General features: G+C 44.4%; 2 protein-coding genes across 2 annotated transcripts in view; one reads left to right on the top strand and one right to left on the bottom strand.

Moving 5' to 3' along the window:
- The first annotated feature begins 4278 nt into the window (after nucleotides 1-4278).
- TMEM252 (transmembrane protein 252) lies at nucleotides 4279-8107 on the top strand. Its single transcript, XM_006217187.4, has 2 exons — nucleotides 4279-4705; nucleotides 7738-8107. The coding sequence occupies exons 1-2, from the start codon at nucleotides 4431-4433 to the stop codon at nucleotides 7961-7963; spliced, it is 501 nt and encodes a 166-aa protein (XP_006217249.2). The 5' UTR covers nucleotides 4279-4430; the 3' UTR covers nucleotides 7964-8107.
- Nucleotides 8108-13457: 5350 nt separating this feature from the next.
- Nucleotides 13458-23779, bottom strand: part of PGM5 (phosphoglucomutase 5) — a 159900-nt gene continuing 149578 nt past the window's right edge. Inside the window, exon 11 of the mRNA XM_072959516.1 lies at nucleotides 13458-14976. Coding sequence (XP_072815617.1) covers nucleotides 14887-14976 — 90 coding nt within the window. The 3' untranslated portion in view covers nucleotides 13458-14886. The remainder of the gene's footprint in view (nucleotides 14977-23779) is intronic.

The raw sequence follows: 23779 nt of genomic DNA, 5'->3' as shown, positions 1-23779 counted from the left end.
CATTTATCTTCCATTATTATATCAACCTCTCCTTTTTTACACTCTAAACTCCATTCAGTTTACTTTGCCTTTTTGTCTTATCAACATATTCTGGAGATCATTCTATACTAATAAAAATATATTACTCATTTCTTTACAACTATGTAAGATTATATTATGTAGCTGTACCTTAGTTTATTCAACTCTCATTATTCATAGCCATTTGGGTGTTTCCAGTCTTACGTAATTACAAACAGTGCTGCTCTAATCAGTGGCTCTATGCATTTATACTTTTGGTTTTTTGCCAGTGTACCTTTGGAACGAATTTCCAGAAACGTGATTTCTGGGTCAGAAGAAAAATACAAATGTAATTTTGCTAGATTTTGTGTTCCCACCAGTAACATTTGAGAGTGCCTTTTCCCAAGCCTTACTAACAGAATGTGTTGTCAAACTTTTGAGATTTATCAATCTGATAGGTGAGAGATTATATTTTGGTGTTTTTCTTAAGTAAGGCTAAACATTTTTTCATTATTTATAGGGTATTTTCATTTCTTTTTCTATGACTTATATATTTATATATTTTGCTCATTTTCCCCCAGTATAGCCTTATCTCTATTTCTTTTGTATTTCTAAATTTTTATACAACCTTAAAGGTTACTTTCCATTTACAGTTATGGAGGTGGGAAATAGAAAGTTAATATCAGAGAGAATTTCATGAGGTGGGATACAGAACCCACTGCATATTTACAAGTCACCAGCGATCATGCCAAGGGGCATAACTCAGGCAGTCAAATCTGCCCTGGTTTGAGGCTTCTGCTCTGATGCAAAGTGGCCACAGAGGTATGGTCTCCTTTCAGTTTTCTAAGGCTCCAGAAAGAAATTAAATCTCTTCTGGCTTATTTATGGAAGCTGAGCTCACCCTAGAACAGAATTGTCTTCTTGTTTGGTCTGCAGACATGACCCAATTTCCTCACCAAAACTTTACTTACAGAAACAGAGGGGGCAGCCCATAAGCCATGTTTGCCTATTTGATTTTTTAAAACATTATTTGAAAATTTGGTTTCTCTTGCTAACAAAGATTTTGGCACCCCTATACGCGCTGTTCTCTAGTTGAGTGCCTCAGGGGCCCCACCCCACTCAGGCCTTGCTCAGAGCCCTAGGTTCATGCCAGGGTGACTATGAGTCTCGCGTTCTGGCTCAGCATCTTCTTCCCTCACAGCGCTACCTGTTTTCTGTGGAGCGTTTGTGCCCTGCCAACCTATAAATGCCTCCCTTTAAATCTTCCTGAGGGAGTGAAGGGAGAAAAGAGAGGTGGGGGAAAGGGTTGAAAGCAAAGAAAACAAGGAGCGGGAGAAGGAAGTGGCCAGTGCCCAGTGAACCCGCAGGTGTGAAAGGCTAATCCGGAAATCACTCAGTAATCACCACCATGAAATCACAGCGGGTGACCTCGCTCACTATGCAGACGCTCACCTTCCCCACCTCCCACAGAGCCTTGCTTCCTAAACCGAAGTGACCTTCTGAAATCTGGCCACTCTGCCCCGGCTCTTGGCTCCAGACCCCTCCTATGCACCACTGTCTACACACCATTAGCTTCCTTCCGAAGTCCCCTCCCCAACTATTTCTCATCCAGAGCAATATGCTTTTCCTGCTTTCAAGAGAATGGCCCGCGTGCCCAGTAAACAAAGACCGGAGCGCAGAGGGCTGTCAGAAGTTCCCAGGCACTGACGTCTTCCATGGGAGAGTTTGAAAAAAAGGGTGAGGTTTCGGGGGCTCTGACGTTGGAAGGCAGAACAGTGCTGGGAACTCGGCTGCACTCCATGTTCAGAACAGCGCTCGTGGGTCGGTCACGCTCAAAGGAACAGAGTGTTGAAAGAGTGATTATGTTTTAAGATAGTTTGGCTGCCCACCAAACAACATGCTACTGCCTGCTGCCAAGTCAGGCACTACTGCTGATGGGTGAATTTTTAAGAATGAGAATAATAAATAAATAAACTGATCTAGAAGCAAGACATCATTTCTTAGGTGGATCTCTTGTGGAGGGGATGACATTGGCTTGGCTTCCACTGGGTCTCAGAACATTTCTCTATAGAAGGTGGGCCTCTGTCCACGCTCCTCCCAGAGTATCTATTTTCTCATCAATCCCGTGCTGACCATATGAACTTAGGTGAGTCATCAGTCTCTGTCTTTTGCAGTTTCTCTGCTTTTACATGGAGTCAGTATTCTTGGCCCCGTCCTCTCGCACTCGGTGCTGGCTAAGTGGTAAGGTGGGCAAGAACAGGAAAGCTGGCCGGGAGAGAAGGCAGACCCAGAAGACAGAGCAGGGCCTACGGAAGTCCAGCCAGGGGCCCAAAGGTCTCCTGAAGCTGACTCTTTAAGGTGATTTTTAAAGTGTTTTCCTGGCTCTTTATTGGATTCTTTTCATTCTTCCCCAGCCCTGAGGATTTGGCCCTCTTCTCTCGTCCGTCCTTACAGCTGCTTTTCTGCTTGGATTTCCGCCCCTTCGAGACTGACGAAGACCAGGAGTCTCTCTCCCAGCGTTTGTGCTACTTCACTGTTAGGCACGCATCTACCGTTATTTTTCACTTTTCAAGAATGTTTCCACTGCTAGCGACTGTGGGGAAAGACACACACACACACACACCCCCACAAACACACACACACACACACCAGGGAAACCACAAGTAATTAGGATTTTTTAAAACTACAGATCACTGTTTTACTTATCCTTGGTCATTTCTGAGGCATCAAAGGGCAATTATGCTCACAGAGCAGTAATGCATATGGTTCAGAACTGAAGCAGAGTTACAGTAAAAAAGTAATTCTTTAATCACTTATATATTTAATTCTGACAAGAAACACAAACGTGCAAAAATACTCGGCCTGTGTACTGATACATGGGTGAGAGTGGGCATCAAATCAGGGCAGTATTCAGAGCCAGCAGTACACAGAAAAGAATGATCTAAAAGTTTTATTGTATTTTCAGTATTTTCAATAGTGGAAGATTCAGTTCCTTGCTTATTACATTTATAATGGGCACTGCACACAAAACCGCTTCTTCCACTGGGAAAGTAAATGAGAAATAATAGTAATGGAGCAGTGAAGAAGAGGGGAAATGAAGACAGGAGACTTTTGGGCAGGAGACTTTTGGCAGGGACATGCCAAAGCACCAAATAAAAAAGGAAGGAATCAGGGCATGAACCAGATCTGGAATAGGATGTCTACAACCAAAGACAGACAAGATGGAAGAAGCAAATTCCAGATAGGAAACAGAAGGCTGGTTCTGAAAAGATTTTTTGAGGCTGTGCTACATAGAGCAACGATACAGCGGAGAGGACAGGGGAACATTTTTTAGCAAAATCCTATCAAAACAAATTTCATTTAATATGTATTTTATGAGGGGCAAAATTGCAGGACTTTTCAGAGCCTTTAATATGAAATTCTGAGATGTGTGTGAGGGAGGGTAAGGATTGGACTGGCAGCACGTGTCACACGTATTTGTTTTGCATGGCGGTGGAAACACGCCACACATATTGCGGGGATGTGCTTTTATTAAATACCTACGGCTTATTTGAGAGCAGGAAGGGTGGGATCTGGTTTAAATGTTTCTAGTAAACCAAGAATGGTGGCCAGTGGCTGAGTAAGAAGCAAAAATAAATTATCTAACATCTATGTACGAACCAGAAATGATCCCAGGATGTCAACACTTGGGTCCCAACAATAGGAAAGATACAAAATCAGAATCAGAGCATAAGTCACCAGATCGTTACCATTTACAACCATCCTCAGAACTCGCCTCACTTCCCCAAAGTTCTATTACAGTCCTTCCAGCCAGCACTCTCTTCCCCCTCCTGCTGATGCTCCTGTTTGAATCAGGGAGTTCACCCCTGGGCTTTTTTCTTGGAATTTTTCCAACATCATAGTGTGAGGGCAATAAAGGAAGATTCACTGAGAGAGGCAAGCCAAACATGGTAAGAGCCTTAAAAAATATATCTTTTTATGACAGAAAAAAAGGAAGACGCCATTAGGAAAGGACTTGCTGCCAAACCACAAAGGAAAGAGTTCAGCAAGGAATGTGAAATGTCTCTAGCATTAGTTTGGAATCACCTGCCATGGGGATTAAGAGACCCCTTTAATCAAAAGATGGGAGACCTTCCTGCAAATAACTGGGGTCAGCCTAAGGTTCTGTCCAGCTCAGAAGAGCAAGACAGTGATGAGAAGCCACCCCCTCCTGCAGTACACAATGCTGTGTTTTTAGGTCAATCGTCCAAGGATATTACGGTTACTTTCAATAGTTAATGAACAGCTTTTAAGTGCCTGCTTCATTTAATTGTCCAAAGGCCAGCTGGTCTCAGAATGTATAAAGCCTCGAGCTGGCTAATGAGAGCACTCTCTCTGGGCAGAGGAAGCCAGGAAGTGGCCGGGTCAGGGAGCTGGGTTCCAAAGGAGCAGGGATGCAGAACAGAACCAGTCTACTCTGTGCCTTTGCCCTCCTGATGGGCTTTCTGATGATCTGCCTGGGGGCCTTCTTCATTTCCTCAGGCTCTGCATTCAACTGTCAGGGGAAACTGATCCTGGCCTATCTGCTTCTGCCTCTGGGGTTTGTGATCCTTCTGAGTGGAATTTTCTGGAGCACCTACCGCCAAGCCAGTGAAAACAAAGGGGTGTTTAGCCGTGTGCTCAGACAGCACCTTGCTCAGGGGGCCCTGCCCCTGGCCACAGTGGACAGGTATGTGCTGGGAAGCCAGAGCGTTGGGGAGGGCTGAGATGGGGCTGAGTTCTGGAAAAGTTAAATGGTTTCTAATCCCACTGTGGGGCAATTTACTGTCCCATGGGGGTACGTGTCTGCAACTGAAGCTACATTGTCAGGGAATTACTCTGGGATTAGCCATCAGGAAGAATGCTGCTGCCTTTGGGGAAAACCACGAAGTAGAGGGAATTTATCTCAGAGAATAACCACCCCCATCCCCACCACTGAAAACCCACCTAAACCAATTTAAGAGGCTCAACTCAGGTTTCTGCGTTGTATCGTGGGAGCTGTCCCCAAAGGCAGGTGATGGTTAGTTAGCCCCCATTGCCTGGTTACCGGGTTATCAGGAAAGCAAGTTCCAGACCAAATTCTGCCACACAACAAATGAGAAATCAGACATGAAATCATCTCTGCAGTCTCTTCACAAACTCAGTGAAGTCCCAGCTTCCTGTCCTCTTAGGTGCTCTGATCACACCTTGCATGAAAGAGTTCTTTGAGGGAAAGCAGTCACATTCCAGAGGTAAGATGTGGTTAACCTCACCACCTCATACCCATTAGGTTGTCAAAAACACAGAAAATATCAAGGTTAGCAAGCATGTGGAAGAACTGGAAACCTTGTGCCCTGCTGGTGGGAACATAAAATGGTGCAGCTGCTGTGAAAAATGGTATGGAGGTTCCTCAAAACATTAACCAGAATTACCATTTGACTTAGAAATTCCACTTTGGGTGTACAGACAAAGGAACTGGAAGCAGGGACTTGAACAGATATTTGTACACCAATGTTCACAGCAGCATTCTTCACAACAGCCAGAAGATGGATGGATGGACAAACAAAATACGGTATATGCACAAGATGGAATATTATTCATCCTTAAAAAGAAAGGAAATACTGATGCATGCTATCAAATGGATGAACCTTGAAGGCATTATGCTAAGTGAAATAAACCATTCACAGAAAGACAAATACCACATGATTCCACTTACGCGAGGTACCGAGTGTAGTCACAGTCACAGACAGAATGTAGAACCGTAGTTACAAGGTGATGGGGGAGGGGGAGTGGAAAGTTATTGTTTAATGAGTGCAGAGTTTCAGTTTGAGATGATGGGAAAGTTCTGAAGATAGATGATGGCAATGGTTGCAAAACCACATGGATGTTTTTAATGCTGGTGAACTGTACACTTAAAATGGCTAAAGTGGTAAATTTTATGTTATGTCTATTTTTACCACAATAAAAAATTTTCAGTTAACCGTATGGTCAGTAGCAGACAACCAAAAATCTCCTAATTCTTGGCTGAACATAGGATCATTTAGGTGTTTTTAGGTCAAATACCTGAAGGTACAGGCTGTTAGACTCCACAAATTCTTTTGCTCGCTTCATCTAAAATATATCTCCTTCATGTATCTTGAATATAAGTAATTTTATCCAAGACAGTTGATTTTGACATTATTATGCTAATTAATAAGATACTAATCATAATAACCAAAACCCATCTCAAATGTTTATTATACTAACCTCAAGGTCTCTGGGTTTGATTAAAAAATTAAACATAAGTGAAGTCATTATAGATGCTTCTAGAGTGATGATTTTTTGGTATAAATGTTAGATGACTGCCCCCAGAGTGTGAATTCCTGATAAGAGTGACTGGTGGCCTTTTAGCTTAAATTTACTAACATGCATAATATTACACTCTCTGTGCTGAAATACTTAAAATTATGGACATCAGGACACCCCTATTTTACTGCCTCTTTCTGCTGTGTCTAAAAGATGCCCAGCTCACTCAGAATGGCTAGTAAGTCAGTAAATGAAAAGTTGCATTTCTTAGAAGCTTTTGCATTAAAAGTGGGTACCCAGCTTGAGGTATCAAAGCAAATGAGTCTACAGTGGTAGAATTCAGGATACTGGAAATGTGAATGGGTGTGGGGAAGGTGGGGACTGGAAGAAGTGGATGGGATCTGGGGGCAGGGGGCAGTCATCCCGGAGCCTCTCAAATCACTCCAGGGAACAGCTCACCCTCTGTCTTCAACGTCTTCACACATGTGCCCTAGGACACAGCCTTGGCTATTCTGAGCGAAGCCGGAGATTTATGCTGTACAGTAGATAGCTCCTTCAGCTACTTGGCTTTGGGCCTGGTAACATTTGGAATGAAGCTGTGGCTACAAATGGCAGTCCCTGTTCTGTTGTGGTTACACACCAAAACACTCCCTGTAGGCACTAGAAGGATTCGCTCTATAAATACACAACTCAATCAAGTTCACATTCTCTCTTCCTCACCTCCACACCATCCCGAATCTCATTCACGGTGGAGAAGCCAGAGGATTTAGCAATTAGCAGCATTGGACAAGATTACCATTTGTGCCATCAGCTCTGGTACGAATGGCTCCTTTCAACATTGGCCTGTTGGCACGGAAGGGGCCACTACTGAAATCTACATAAGGCTGTCAGTTCAAATAGTTTGAGAAATGAATTTTGTTTCACTTTGAAACTAAGACTTGAAAGAGTGATAGGAAAGAGAGAAGCATCTGACATAGTTCAGGAATCTGCACGGAGCTGGTTTTCATTCATTATTTTCTGGGCAGTGATGATCCAAGACGGTGAGTGCAACTGAGCAGAAGATGATGTGTGTGAATGGCGGCGAGGACGTGAATGAACTAAACAACTGGGTAGAGGGAGGTTCCACAGTCAAGGCCCCCAGGTCCCCACCCCTGATAAGGATCTCACACTGGAAGTTCCTGGTTCCAATGAAACAAGTGAAAGAGAATAGCTTGGAATAACCCACTGGGAAAAATATGACTGTAGAGAAATACATCCCAAGGCTGATAGGGTTCTCCTGGAAGAGCAGCGTTTTTTAAAAAAAACTGGTGATGTCAGGCAAGAAGAACATCTGTTTCAAAATCAATGTTTCTTAACAGTTTAACTTCACACAATGTGATCTGAGAGAGGCAGACATAAGCCACTTTGGCAGTAACCACTTAAATAACATATGTATGTTTGTGGCATTTTGTCCCCCAGGCCAGATTTTTACCCTCCTGCTTATGAAGAGTGTCTTGAGGCTGGAAAGCAAGCCTGCTGGGCAGAGGAAGAGGCCTCGGGTGTTCCTCCACCTCCGTATACAGAGATGGGCCTTAAATTTGAGAATGAAGATGACGCCCATCCAGAGGCCCCACCATCTTACGAGTCCATAGCAGGTGGGGTGGCGGCAGCAACCCCACCGCAGGATGCAGAGGGACAGAGCTGAGAGTGCTGGGGCCAGGGAAACTCTCCAGCACTCATGACACACCACTCATGGGATGCAGCTGCTAATAACAAACACACACAGGGACTGTGGGAGGAAGAGTCACATCAGCGACCCCACCCGAGAGCTCGCAGAGGGGATGCTGTGGGAGACAGCAGTGCAATTCCACACACGTGCTTGGCCTGCAAGGGCAGAGTGGGGCCCTGGAAGGGTGTGGTCAGCACCACGCAGGCATTTCAAAAGATTCGCACTAACCCTAACCCAGGTGAGCTTTTCGACTGCAAAACTGATGTGAGAGCCCTGCTTCACAGAGAGCCTTTCTGCTCTCCCTCAACTTCTAGCCCATCACCTCGGTCCCCAGCAGAGAGGAAGAGAGGCCCCTGGTAGGGACACCGGGTGCTTTCATGTACCGCATTATCTAATAATCACGAAGGGAAAGTATCCTGGAGGTGAAGGGCCATTACTGTTTAAATTCTAGGTTTTGCTGGGTGGTTTCATAGTTATCCTCATTTACTGTATTACCCGAGTGACACAGAAATTCACATTGTAACAGATTTGTCCCTGGAACCTATGACTGTTATTTTGTATGACTTTATTTTAATTATGTGTATTTTATTTCTATGTGAAAGGAAAGCGACTTCAATATTTGCTTTCCAAATGGCTCAAAGACAAAATTTTAAATGAGTATTTTAAGAACAGGATGGTTGAACAAGCAGATATCACAAGATTTCTTAGAAACTCAAGTTGAATAGACAGAATACTTAAAAATTCGTAATACACAGGATTCAGGAAAGAGAATTTGTACTCACCATTAATTTGCCTTAATACAGAATTTGACACAAATCTTGAAAAGTTTTAAAATACACATGAATCTAATAAATCATCCTGTAAATCTCTAGGATTTGAAAGAAAGGAAACCATATTGTAGTACTTTGATCATTAATAGAAAACTCTTTGTGTTTCAAGATATAGAGTCAGGCATTTTTAGACTTAGGACGTTTATTTTCAAGCCCAATTATTCCTATTCAGCGTTATTATATTTTATTATGGGTTTTAACACAAGAGGACAAATTGGGTGGCGGAGTGGTGGAGGGAGAGGCAGCCTGATGCTTTAGAGCTTGAGAAAGAAACTTCATCTCTTTGGGCCTCAATTTCCCCCCTATCAAGTGAGGAATGTATACTGGGATTAATATCTAGCAGTTAGGGAATGCCTTTTATATGGCAGGCTCTGTGCTATGAACTTGTTAGGCTTTTTTTTTTTTAGCCCTCACTATATCCTTCAGAGATCAGTGCTATGGTTATTCCCATTTTACAGATGCATAAATCGAGGCTTTGAGAAGTTAAGAAACCTTTCCAACAGCACACAGTTATTTCCAGGAAGATGAGGAAGGGTCCAGAGAGGGGCATGGGAAGACATACATACTTCACACTTTTGTGCTCGGATGGGTTAATTTAACCCTGTTTTACTTCCCTCCTCCCAGGGAGCAGCTTGGATTTCTCTCCCCTACAGGAAGTTGGCCCTCACAGGGAGTGGAGCTCCAGGGTTGCCGCCTGATCTTAAAGCCCTTGGAGAGGCAGCAAAGCTTGCCTCAGGGCTAACAGCCTGGCTTCTTTTAAAATGTAAATAAGCCCTAAGAGCTTGGCCCTCACCTCAGGGTATGGTTTCCTTTCATACTGATGATGAAAGATGGCTCCTAGTAATAACAGACAGCCTTGGAAGGGCACTGGAGGGCTTTGGACAATGGTGGGAAGGATGAAGGGCTTTCAAGAAGGACAAGGGTGGCAGAGATGGGGTGGGCCCTCTGTGGCCTCCTCTTCCCTCTTGTTGCTGAGTGCTCAGATAAAGCTTGTCCTGACAAATACACAGGAAGCCATAAAAGGAAATCCCAGTTCCTTTACACAAAGCATGACTTTGGGCATCCATGATTTGAATCCTTGACATCAAGAGCATAACTCGATATGAAGGTCACTCATGGTTGTCCAACAGGAAGGCAATCATTTATCAGCAAGGCAATGTATTATTTCTCTCTTGCCATCTCTTTCCATTCCTCTACCGTGATCGTTAGCCTGAAATTTTCCTCGGGGTCTGAGCACATTCACTGACCTCAACAAGCTCTATCACTGGGCATTCGTCCAGAGTTTGAACTTGGAATGGATGGTTTTTCCAACTACTGGTAGTCATGTGAAACCAATGTAATTTTGGTTTACATAAGAAAATTGTTTTAATCTCTTTACTGCAATAAATTTTGTACTTAAATTTTCCCCCCTTTTTTGCTGTTGTTCTGTATCAGGAAAAAAAAAACAATAGAGGCGCATAAGCCAAAGTTTTCTTCTCCACGTGAAACTAACACAGCATCCAGATGAGTTCATCTTTTTGTAAAGCCTAATGTGATTGAACGCCAACTATTGATTCAGAAAATAAGCCAGGTGCTTTTCAAAAAAAAAAACATACTCTGAAGCAAACATCAAGAACACAGTTATTACCCACAACAAATCCTACCTTTGAGAGACCCAGCAATTAAAACCCACTGGGCAAACCAGATGACAGTGCCCTGTTGTGATTAGTAAGAATTCACCGGCCATCCCTGGAGGAAGAGGGAGTAGACACTGTATCTCCTCTTCCTGAAGTTTATGATTAAAATTAATGGTGATGGATTGAGAACCAAGATTCCGTGAATGGCAGAGGGGGTGTCACTTTGACTATGAGAAAATGGAAAAGAGGCAGATCTCTACTGCAGTCTTTGCCCATTCCCTCCTCTCAAATGTGAACAGTGGGCTCACATGTCACGGGACAAGGGAAATTCTCAGAGGTGATGGCTCTCCTGCGTTTTAATCTTATCACGTTTCTCTAAGTAGCAAGTGTAAGTACCCCCCCACCCTCCTGCCCCTGCCACTGCCACCACACAAACACGCATGCCACAGAAGATGAGCACAAGGTCGTTTACAGACTACACTGTGCTGCATCTTTTGTATATCTGAGATGTAGTGTCTATATTTTTGGCCCCTCCACTCAAAAACTCACAAGCACTTTTACTGACAGTCCTATCCATCCTTCAAGTTTCTACTTAAACACACAGTCTCTGGTGAGGTATCTCTCCAGCTCACCTGTTTTGCAGGGCATATATGAGGTGCTAAAACACATGGAAAGAGGACAGAGGCACGGGTTTAAACCACATCTCTTCACCATATTCTGTAATAGTCCATAACAATTTAGGGTGATTCACCTACCAAGTAAGCTGTCAACCACATGAGCCATCCACTGATAAGGTTTCCAGCCAGTTGGAGTGGAGCAGGCATTCTGCCAAGCTCTGCCACCTCAGATCATCTCTAGCTGTTTGTAACTGCTAAAGGGCCAAAGACTGATTTACTGGCCGTTACAGCATTCCCAAAGGCATGTGATTTCTCAGATCCTTCTCCACTCAGGAATGGAAATCTCTTCCAGGCAGGTATTTGGAATATCAGGGTCCACGAGTTTCAGAGTGCTCCGTGCCGTAATCAAGAATCAAATTGGAGTCATCTGTTCTATCACTATCAGTTCCCACAGGTGTGTTTCAAACGCCCCACACCCACCATGGCTGATGGACGTGCTGCCAAGGTAAATCCCATGCCTTACACTGAGCCACACAGGCCAATCAGAAGTCACCACGCCATTATCCCTGCCATTGCCTGTATCAGTTGCAGAGAAGACTGGCTCAGTGCAGCCAACCTAGGGACACCATGGGACTGATCATCAATCTGAGGCTTCCTGTGCAGACAGCCTTCATGTCACGTTCAAGCCCTTCAACCTGCAACGTCATGCAGCACTATTTGTCCCATGAGGGCAGTGGATGTAGGCTGCACCTTGGATCAGTTAAGACTGATAAATGATCGCATCTTCATAATGGCTGTCTACCTATTTTCAAGGTCAGCTAATAAACTCAAGAATCATAGATGAGGCAAAGCAATTTTTTGTTCTAGGGGACTGGCTGACACCTGGCAAGATATCTTGCATCCTTGGTCCCCTCCCACTAAATGCCTCCCTAGCACATATACACCCACATTTGCAACCCCCTACCCCGGGTGGGTAGTGGCACTGCCCTGACTGGGAACCACTGCATCATAAACACTGTTGCCTGTCATCGCTCCAGAGGACAAAATGCAGGGAGTGAACCCTTCAATATGAGCCGATAACAAGGGTGGCCCTGACAGTTGCCACACTCTTACCATAGTTTCTTCTATGCTTGTCTCCTGTGGTCCCATAAAGTTCTTGGACCTCTCCAGGCATTTACTCCTAAGAAAGGCGAGTGGCTGCAGCTCTGTCTTTAAGGACACAAAGAACATTACGTGTGGAAGCGTGACCTCCTGTCTTTCACCTCTCCAGAAAATAAGGCAAGAGGACGTGCATGTATAACTCGGCAAGAGAAGCCTGGATTTTATGTAAAGCAGAAATCATCTTCTGGCCATGTGAATTTGAGCAGCTTCCAGAGGCAGGCTCTGTCCCGAGCCACTCCCGGACCTTCCCTTTGGCAATCTTGCTGAGAAAAAGCTCTGTAAAAATAGGTGGCTGTGCAGCTGCTTCTTTCCAGAAGCTGGGCGCAAGCATTTGCTCTGCCTGGTATTTATAATACTGTGTCTGCTTCAAACCCACTCATCCAAGCCAGCTTCTCGCAGGACCCAAAGCAAGTCTCCACTCCAGCTATCCCACCTCTCCACTCCTAGTCTTTGTTCTGGCTACATTCACCCTTGATGAAATTATATAAATGGTTACCAGGCCCAGGAAACTCCACTCTTTGTGGAACTCCAAAATGCCTAGAGCCTTCTATCTTTCAGTCAATCCCCTGTGCGTTCACATAGCAAGTAGTCTGTGCTACGACTGACTTTCATGTCTACTTGATTCTTTGTGCATGTTTGCATACAGGACTCTGCACAGAACAGTTGTTCAAACCATGTTTGCTGAATAAATGAATGAATAAATGTATATTTGGATGACTGGACATACATGACTCCATACTGAAATAAAGAAACAGGATTTTGAAGTGAGGATTAATTTACATTTGAACTTCAAAATGAGAGATGATGAGAAGTTCAGCAACTTGAGAGAAAATATGGAGAGACAACAGGCTTAGCCGTCTCAGCCTAAGGATGCATCTCATCGTGCTGCCCGCCACGGACCTCCACTTCAAAGAGAATGAGAACCAAAGCAGCAAGGCAAGCTGCATCTCGCTGCTGATACGTTTCACAACTAGTTCCTTAGCCGCTCAGCTCAAAACCACCCTCCTGTTGTTCTGAAATGAAGATACTTATGATGCAAGACTAGATGGCACGACCGTTTCTTCTGATGCCCAAAGGCAGTTTTTAGCAGTTTGGCTTCTCTGTTCCATTGATTTACTAAAGCCCCAAGGTCATCATAATGAAAAGCAGCCCTTGCAAGGGCTCTGAGTGGCAGACTTATCCAAAGTGACCACTACTGGAGTTTCTCAACGAAAGAAACAATAAGCAAAAACCCACAATTCTTGCATAAGATTGAAATCAGGAATTCCTTTGTTTTATTGGATACTAAAGGACCTAGCAAGTTTCTGGAAGCATAGATAGAAAATGGAAACAAATACCTTGCTGGGAATGTTTCCGGGCTTGCACTAATCTTGACTACAGCCATAACGCATTGCTCAACAGTCAAAGCACACCACATCATCTGTGCAAATGACGTGATAAGTGAGTGTCGTTCCCAAGGAAGCAAAACATATGCAAACAGGTCCCGTGCACCGAGGGTTCTGGCTGAGTTCTGATGGGGCTGCCAGAGCTGCAGTATCCTTTTTCTGGGTAAAGAAAGCCAGTGGTAGCCCTCTGCTTTCTTGCAGAGGACCTCACCACCCTCTCCATCTCATCAGGCCCACAACAGTGCTGCCAGTACGGTTTTCTTCCAGCATCCACTTCATCTTCTCCTTTTACAGCATTTTGCTGTCTCCTTTACAGCCACGGTAAGTAAGATCTGAACTGTGTCCAGACAAGTGCATGAAAACAAGCCCTTACTGGGAGACAAGACAGCAGAGAGAGAAAGTCAGGGAGATGGCACACATGGTGGTATTTTGTCTTCTCAGCAGGAATTAGGATTAACCCATGTGTCCACCCGGGTAATAGAATGGTGGATCGGCCTGAAAATGGTAAGCATTCACTGGCAGAGTCCTGCCAAGAAATGACCTCCCACCTGCGTAATGAATGGCTGAATTTGAAGGAATGCAGCCAGCTTAACAGCTAATATTATTTACGAACGAGACAGAAAAACACCCTTTGCTATGCTTTGTTGAAAGTGTGCCATGGTGATGTGTAGAAAGCTCTAGAAGACGCGTGAGGAGGAGGCACAGGGACTTTGGAGATGGGAAGGAGGGTGAGTGGGCTGCCAGGTGGCTGGTGGGCATGAAGTGGGCTATGAGGAGTTCAACAACTTTTGCCCGTGGGAGACCTGACCTGGGATGAAAAGTTAAATCGTCTCCCTGCTGAGGAAAGTCTTCTTAGGTCTGCCCAGGGGCACCTGGGGCTTAGGGTCAGCTGGCTTCTGGCACTGCATGCTCCTCGGTTATTCCAGAAGCTTCTCTCACTTGGCACCAATGATGCACAGATGCCATGATCAGAGTTCTCAGCCCACTTATTCTCTTCTCAAAATGGCAGGTTCCCTCGTGTGATCAAACACAAGTGCCAAACGATAGTGCAGCTCTAACACGCCAGCAAAGACCTTGTTGCATTTGTTGAAACGGACTAAAACCCAAACAGATTTTTTTTTTCTTTTCCCATCTATTCCCCCATCCCATCCCACCCTCCCCGCTCCAAGCAAATCATCATTTGGTGTTTTTCAAAGTCATAAGAGGCACAAACAGGTAGCAAGAAGGCATGAGTGAAGTGTCTCCCGCCGAGCACACTCTTTTGGCCCTGCTGAGTGGTCTTCCCTCTGCTCAGGTGATGACAGTGGGGCCCCTCCGGCCGGTTCGCTCGTGAATCTGGGATATTTTCAGCGCGATGGCGATGAGAGGGCTGAGCACCGCCTGGAAAAGGAGGAAGAAAGTCTGTGAACAACTCGAGTCAGGCACGGGAAGGCCCCAAGGATGGGTTTCTATCAGAAGCATCTGGATTCAGTTCCGATGTGCGGCTCATGGGCGGAGTCTCTCGGGCGGGACACCTGTTCTCAGGGCTGTAGTTTCCTCTTCAGTCAGAGAAGACTGGAATGGGCAGGGTCGGGGTAGGAGAGGGAGAAGATGATCTCCAGAGTCTTCTCTGGCTCCCAGAAACAGCGCTCAAAGATGAGAACTTGGCAGTTAGGGCGTTTTACCAACAGAGCACTGTGAATCAAGTTCAGAAAACCAGCCCCCCCGACCCCGACTTCCTCGGCCACACACCCTCCCTAACACGTACCCTTCCCCGGCCCACACACGCACATAAACACGTAAACTGCAGGCAAAACGCTCCTTCTCCATCCTAAGACCATGGCCTGAAGGACCTACTCTCTTGAAGTTTCAGAGAAGACAGACCGATCCATGGGCTAGAGCTGCAGAAATAACTGCTCGTTTCTTCCCGTCATGTAACACAGTGGCTCAAGGGCAATTCAGTGTCCTCTAGAAGGAGGTGGGGAGGTGGGAGGCCTAAGGAATAGATTCTTGGAAAGGCGAAGAGGAGCAAGAATCACATCTTGTCTTTTAGCTGCTCATCACTTCGCAGGAGTCAGGTACTGTTTTCCAAACTGTGGAGCACACGCTACTCAAGATGATTTGAGGTGGTGCAGGAGATTATTTTAGCTGGTACGTGAACATGGCACCAAACCACTGAGAAAGTCGGTCTGTTTTCCATTCTTCTCCCATTCTCCTAATTTCATCAAGGAGAAAAATCTACTTGCTGCCAATCTTCAACACTTTTACCCAGACACAGCATGCCTTGGGGAAGAGATAGATGGAAGGTAGTATCATTGTGTGATTTTATTGAATTCATTTGTATGGTGAATTTTATTTATCAAGGGATATTGTTTTATCTATCAAGGGATTTTATTTATCAAGGGTTACTGTTTTTTCTTCTATGTGGAGCACTGATATAAACTTTCTATAATAAGATTCAAATGAAAATAAAGTAAGTCCATTTAAAGGCAAAGACTGATAAAGGGATACAGGGATAAGGGGAAAAAAGATACTTTCTTTAGGAAAACAAAACCTGTCTTTTTGGAGGGGAGAGGGAGATTCTGTAACTTGCAACCTTCACCTATTTCTTACAGATAGAGGCAGGAAGGGGACGCATGCATTCTATTCAGACAACAAGAGCCCAAGCAAACACCCAGGGCACCGGAAGCACACATAGTCCAGTGTGTCCTGAGGGGACTGTGGACACAGAGCCGTCCTGAGCAATAAGCGAACAAGCCTTGTTTGGAGGGGCCAACTGTCAGGATTTAATGCATTAGGCAAGGGAAGATGCTGGAGTTTTTGAGCCAAAAGGTGACACTATCAGGGCTGTGCTTTGGAAAGATGGCTCTAGCAGCAAGCCCAGTAGTTTAATACATTTGTGGCTAAATGTATTGAATTACCTTACTTTCTAAAGATGGCTAGATGAAGCAGCTCAGATGTTATCTTGGAAGCTAGATGAGAGATGAAAATCTAGGGTATTCTGAGAGGGAGCCCTAAAAGTGCCCCAATTTGAATTTTTTTGTCAGTCTTGTGGAATGGGAGCTGCAAGTCACAGTTAATTTAAGGATCAGAATGAATTTTTTTCTTGCCTGAGTGTGTAAATAAATATATGCTGGAATGAATGGTCACACCATGAGGGCGGGAACTTTGTCTAATTTAGGGCTTAGAAAATGCCTGCTATTTAGGAGCTGAATAAATACTGGTGGGATAAAAGAACGTGATATCAGTTTGATGAGAAAAAAATGACGGGGCAGATAGAGACTTCGGTGGCCACTCATGCAGGGCACTCTGGGTGACTGGGAGGGTCAGAAGTACAGAATTTTTCACCGTTATGTTTTTCTTTCGAAATCATAGCTTTGATACACGTGAATCCCAGAGACTTTTCTCATGTCATCAGTCATGCATCATGGAAAAGAGAGAGGGGAGATTAATTTTCCTCAGGCAACTGAAAAGGCCCTCAGGTTGGAGCATGGGAGGAGGGCTTACAATCATAAGCCTGCAGGTGTGAGATTCTTGAGAGGGAACTGGACACAGAGCTTGAGAAGCAGGGAGGAGCCTGGGATGGTCTAGTTTCACCCTTTCATGTCACAGAAGAGGAAACTGAGCGCTGAGAGGAGACCTGATGGGCGCCGGGTCACATGTCTGTTTGGTGGCTGAGCTGGGATGAGAATATAGTGATTCCTCCTCTATTGCTCTTGCTGTGTGTGACACAGTTCTAAATATGAGACCTGTGAGTGAGAAGGAAAAACAGCACACAAAATGAGCCTACATGGAGGGATGGGGGGGAAAAAAGGAGGATCATCATCCCATTGTACCAAACAAGCCCCATGTCAGACGAGGGGTCGGAAAGGACCGACCCAGCCATCCTCACTCACCAGGAGCAGGTTGACAGTGGGGAGAAGAGCGTTGGTGGTTTGTTCCAAGATGACTCTTCGTCAATAAAGGAAATAAACTAATAGCGACTATAATCCATTAAAAATATAGCATCTTCCTTCTAATTCCAGTGCTTCTTAGAGTACTTGACATAGCTTTTTTATGCTCAGGAGTAGGAAAGAGCAAGTGCTCATCCTGCAGCAAACCGAGACGGCAATGCACCCGTTCAGAAGGACTCACACTGTGGCTCCAGGGCTCCTCCTCCACCTGGAGAGGTGGGTGGATGTCGCTGTCAGCTTGAGTTAATAAGCCTATCCGGCTAACGAGGGAAATGGAACTTGTCTCTACTTAAAATTTTGAAATTTTATCATAGATTTTGCTGCATTGGTTTTGATTTTTTAAAATCTTGCATTACAATATTTATCTTGATCACTGAGCTTCTTTTGGCACCCTGTTAAATTTTGCAGCTTGCTAACACCACCCTCATCCTGGCCCTGTGTTAAGTTTTAACCTGTTCATATCCCCTAGAAGAAGAGAGACGTTTTTTCCTTTCATTTTCTTTTCCATCTTCTCTCTTGCTTTATGTTGTTAATGCTTTGACTCATGCTGACGTAAACTAGAGCCATAAAGAGAAACCCCTAACAAATGAACTTCTCACCCTGACTGGTAATAGACAGGAGAGGTGTAAATGATCTGAATGTCACAAGACTCAGAGTAAATAGTTAACTGATTTTTTTTTTTGGAGAAGAATAAATCGCTAACTACAAACACAATCATTTATTAAGTGATGTTTGTTATAAGACCCACTTTATAAGTGCCCTGCCCAAAGAGGTAAGTGGGGGTGGAAAATTAAGCCAGCTCCTCTCAACAAGCCAGGCATCCTGGCAAGAGGCTGCATCTCCCCAGAGAAGGCATGCCTTTTGTCTTCTCACCAAGGTGCCCAGCCCCACCATCCTGTGCCTTTCTACAGAGGGAGCCTTTTAAAAATTTGCACGAAGATGCCCTAGAAGCCAGATGCTGCCCTGTTTACAGGAGTCAAAATTTTAGGTAACAAAGATAAGATGACTAGCTATTTAAAATCCATTTGAGAAGCATCTAGAAGAGAAACTGTAACTGAAAACAAAATCAAATTTGTTTTTTTGCTGATAAAAGTTAAGTGAAAATGAATAAACACTGCTAACATTTTGCTCTTTATTCCAATACATACAACCATGCTCCTAACTTTAATCCCCGTTTCATGGAATAAATCTACCTGTCTATCTTGTTCCAAAATGGACCTAAAAATAACCAAAATATAGAATATGAAAAATGACTGTAGATAAATCTGAATTCCGAGCCCAACCCCAAGGGAACCCATCTATCTTGTGAATATCAGAAAACAGGCCTCTATAAAAGCTCTCTTCTGAGGGAGAGAAAGCCATTCCAAGATATCAGTGGATGAAATACTCCCAAAGAAGTTCAATCAAAGCAAAAATTAAACTAAACCAGGGCTTTGGGAATGCAGTGACAAGCCAAACAGAAACCACACTGACCAGGCAGGCTCGGCTTCCTTCTCCACCCCCCTCCCCACCTTTGCAGTTGATCTAGGGCTTCAGGAAGCGAAAGGCGGTGCTAAGGTTGCAAACCCAAAATAAAGGAGAGAAGTCATGAAGCCAGTTTTCCTGTTTATTCAAATTGGAGCTGCATTTGGTTCCACGCTTGGGAGTATCACGCTGGGTTGGAGAAGGAGAGAAAACAAATGTGCTGGCCAGCCTCTGGGGGGCACAGCTGAAAGGCATGACACAGGATCTTGGTGGCCTTTCATGGTCCTGTCCTGCAAACACAGACCAGCCTGCAGGAGTTCACAGCCTCTGTGTCATATAAGTACTCTCCGGTCACTCTTTCCTTCCCCCCTTTCCTCTTTCCTCTCTTCTCCCTTTCTCTGCCCTCCTCACACTCCCCCAGCCTCCACCATCTGCCACCAAAAACATTGCAAAACGATGGGAAATGACTGATTGGTTCCAGATCACCACAATTTCTGCCAGCCTCCTCAAATGTCCCTATCGTGACATCAATATTTCTTTCTCTTCATTGGTTCTCTCCACAACAGACTTCACGCTCCCTGATGTGGAATCCACCTGCCAGTTTAGAGGGGAACTAGAGTTGCCCACCCCCTCTACTGTCACTTGCAAAATCATTAGCAAAAATATAACTGAACTGAATAAGACTGAACGCAGAGGTTAAGAAAAAAAAAAAAGAACCATTATCCAGTTCATGTGCGCAAAGGATTCTCCTTGTAGCCATTCGCCTCCTCTTTTCCCCTCTGTTCCCTAGCCACTTCCACGGCCAAGGTCTAGGTTATCAGTCATCCCTGTCATACTTTAAAAAACTGAGTTGGAACAATAAGGTGATTCAGCTTGACTTTCTATGCATAGATCCTAGAAAGCCTTGCTCCTTAGAGATGGGTTAAAAGCACCAAAAGCCGTCTCCCAAAGATTAGTCAGCCGACTGCTACCTGAGGGCGGAGTAAGACCTGCCAGGGGATGCTGCTGTGGGCTCCCGTCATGGAGATGCTGTTTCAGTGAATCTGGGGACCAAGCAGGGGAGGTGTAGCTCTAACAAGCTCCCGTGGTGCTTCTGGTGCATACCCAGGTCTTCAAATCACAATTAGAAAGTGGTGTGCTACCTGCTCTAGAAGCAGTAGCCTAGAACAGTGGTTACAAGCATGGACTCTGAAGACAAACTGCCTATTCTACCCTTTATGAGCTGTGCAAGCTTGGGCAAGCTACTTAACCTTTCTGAACTTTCATTCGCTTTACATGAGATAGGGAACAGTTACCTACCAGGATGGAGCTAGATTAGGGCATGCAAACTGGAGAACAATGGCCACCAGATCTACTCCATGATCGCTTATTTTTGCTGGCACAAAATTAATATATATATATTTAAAAATATGAATTGAAATCCTTTAGATGGCATGCCAGTCCTAACTAATAACTTCCCACTGTTTTATGCCCTGCTGCTCTATTCACATTGGTGAGTTATCTGCCTGTCATTTGAATTTCTGACCTCAAGGTTTGAGCTTTAAGGTGTCCAAAGATCTTACATCCTCCCCACCCTGGAAGAGTATCTGGGTTTAATGACCCAAATGGAACATATATCAGGACTATGGGGCATCCCTGAAGACCAGTGATTCTTAGACGTAGGTGGTCATAGGTTTCAAGGTGTACTTCAGGATGGTTAAACCAAGCTTGGAACTCCCTACCTCCTCAAATGCATGGTGTCCACTGGACATTTGAAGTTGGTGTGTGTAACAGAATCTGAACACATTCACACACTCATTCACATTCATCCAAATTAGCTTACTTTTCTACTTTTCTTCCAAAGGATTACTTACAAGTATTTGGTCCCAAAGCCCTCAGAAATGTAGGCTCAGAAAGTCTATTTCAAATAATAATTTACGTTCCCTTTCTTTCACGGCACTACTCATCACTGTAGTAGTCCTTGGTGCCACACACCAGTACCTAGAGTTCCTCTCCTCCCTGCAATGGAAGGGTGAGCTTACAGTCCCTCTTACAGTCAGACAGGGCCCTTTGACAGTTTCCAGTCAGTGGGTTAAGAGCAGGGGAGATACGATCACTTGCAGCCCAAGTTCTTCCTCTCCTTACAGAAACCAGCTGTAGGGGAGCAAAGTTTGCCACTCCAAAATGTCTCTTTAGCATGCAGATTCTTTTGAGCTGAAAACATCAAGTCCTAAAAGACTCAGAAAGAAGTTTTTACCTTTCCCCTAAGTGCCTAAAAAAAAAAAGAGAGAATTAGATAGAGGGCCTGTTCCCAGAAAAGAGCTATCGCCAGAGATCTCTGCAGAGAATATATGCTGGGTATGATGGTACAGAGTGCATCAGGGAGCAGAGTGCACTCTGAGTCCCATTGTCTGTGCAGGGCCCAGCAAATGTTTATTTACCAAACATTTGCTTCTCCATCTCCAGGTCAATTGCCTTCCTCCCTTTTGAAGTCCCTGCCCTCAACATTCTCTTTTGTCTTTAGCTGAAGATAGTATTTAAGGTGAAAGGTTCAGCCATTTTGGCGAGTCACTCTGTGCTTCTGGGTCTCTCCCACTGTACACATGTTATCAAAATTTTGTTTGGTTTTCTCTTGCTAATCTATCTCATGTCAATTTAATTCTTAGCCCAAAGAAGAAACTAGAGGGTAGAAGAAAATCTCCTTCTCCCTGACACTGTGATGTTCCAGAAGCCTGTTCTGTATACCTGGACACTGAGGAGCACACCCAGCCCAGGTGTGGTGAATATATAATGGGAACTAGAAGCAAACCTTGCTTTCAGTGGTGGTTTTAAGCCAGTGAGATTTTAGGGTTGCTGGTTACCATGGTATTGTCTAGCCCAACTGGACTGACAAAAAGATTATTCACTAAAATGAAGTGGGAAACGACATTTCAATAACACTTCTCCAAATCAGAAGGTATGAAGAAAAAGAATGTCTTGGAAACCCCATGCTGCTGACTCTTTGTTTGCTTTTAGGCATGGGGCCATCTTTATTACATCGGATATTCTGAAACCAATTAAAAGAATAAGACTGATGTAACAGTTATAAAACATGGCTGCACATTCTTTGGAATTCTTCCCATTAAGAGGTGGGGTCTACTCCCTTTTCCCTTGAAACTTGGCAGGCTCGTTCAACCGACAGAGTTTGGCATTAGTGCCATTTTATGGCTTTTGAGCCTGGGTCACAGAAGCCCCATAGCTTCCTCATATTGCCCTGAGCAACCCTACGTGTGAGAAGGTAGACTCTCCTGAGCCCAAAAGCTGAAGAGGTCTCCAGAGGATTCCAGGTCCCAGCCATTCGAGTCACTCTATTTTTATAGTTTTCCTATTGGAGACCTGAGACATCAAGGAGCAGAGGCAAGCCATCCCACTGTGCCATGTCCAGATTCCTGACGACAGGGCCCAGGAGCACACTGAAATCACTGCTCTAGGGGGCCGCTAAGGGTTAAGGCGATTTCTTAAGCAACGGTAGCTGAGCAGTCTAAACCAAACAGTGCTCTAGGCTGATACACGGCTTGACTGTTCATGAGTTGGGGAAAGACGTTAAGGCTTAAGTAAAATGGGAGACCATACAGCATGTTGGTTGAATGTATGAATCCATTTGGCTCAGGCTTAATTCCATCTCCGGCACTTCCTAGGTAAGGTTCTTAATCTCTCTGTACATCATTTTTGAAATTGGGACGCTAATACTAGTTCCTGCTTCCCGGGGTTGTTGTAAACATGAAATGAGACACAGCGTGGCCCTCAGCAGCATCCCCAGGCCTGTCTCTGTGGCTCGGTCACTGAAGGCTGCCAGGAGGCCTCACCCTGTGAACTACACAGCTTGCACATATGAACATCAGAGCATTCCCACTCTTGCCTAAGCAGTCTTGGAAGCCAAAAATTGTTATGTCTCCTGGCTGGGTGTAGGTCACAGGCAACAGAACTGGCTTCGCAACAAGGCAGAGATTGATTTATGGGCTCGTGAAAGTCTTGGGAAAAGGAAATGCCTCCTCTTGCTCTCATCCATAGTTTGTGCTTTGGGTTCTTCAGCGGTTTTTAATGGCAGACACTGAGTACATACTGTGTGCTAAGCACTCTTCCAAATTCAGGTATGGAGTTAATTTTTATCACAGGTTGTTATATCTTTATATAGTCTACAATAGATATATCTATTCCATGATGTAGGTCAGATGATCCCATTTTACAGATGAGAAAACCAAGGCTCAGAGGCATGCATAACTTGCTCAAAGTCACACAATTGGTAAGTGGCAGAGCCTAGCCCGGAACCCAGTCAGTGCCGTGATTTTAACTGCAAAGCTGGGCTGTATCTCACTACCCTAGACTGCCCGTCTACTGAGAGAAAAGTTTTCATTTTCTGAAAATTTAAAATATTTGTCTTCATGCCTTTACTGTAAAAAGTCTCCCTGTCGCAGGTACACTATCTGAAAACTACCTTTCTCAGAACTGTGAAGTACAGCAATCACAGGGAAGTGCATGAAAGTTATGTACTTGAGTTGTATGTAAAGCTGATGCTTGTAATTCTGGAGCCCTAGAGCGTCTGAGTTCCACATGAACTCATCAGATCGTTTCCCTAGTTAGCATGACATAGAGTCAGCACATAGAGCCTGTGTCCAAGATTTTTCTCTAGCAATACTCTTTATTAGATTAAAGGACTTCATTTTGATTCCTATCTGCAGAATTTTTATTATTAATAGACAATTTAGAATTAGATTTCTGTTTCTATTTTGTTATTACTTTCTAACCTAATTGCCCTTGTGATAATACTC

This window comes from Vicugna pacos, chromosome 4 (genome assembly GCF_048564905.1).
Source record: "Vicugna pacos chromosome 4, VicPac4, whole genome shotgun sequence".
Taxonomy (NCBI): domain Eukaryota; kingdom Metazoa; phylum Chordata; class Mammalia; order Artiodactyla; family Camelidae; genus Vicugna; species Vicugna pacos.
Note: the sequence above shows the minus strand (reverse complement) of the source record. Positions and strands in the feature narration are given on the sequence as shown.

What these genes read in the sequence shown, in the direction of transcription:
- TMEM252 (XM_006217187.4), top strand. Translation starts at nt 4,431, where the DNA reads ATGCAGAACAGAACCAGTCTACTCTGTGCCTTTGCCCTCCTGATGGGC. An exon ending in CCCCTGGCCACAGTGGACAG is followed by an intron (nt 4,706 to 7,737) that starts GTATGTGCTGGG and finishes TTTGTCCCCCAG; the next exon opens with GCCAGATTTTTACCCTCCTG.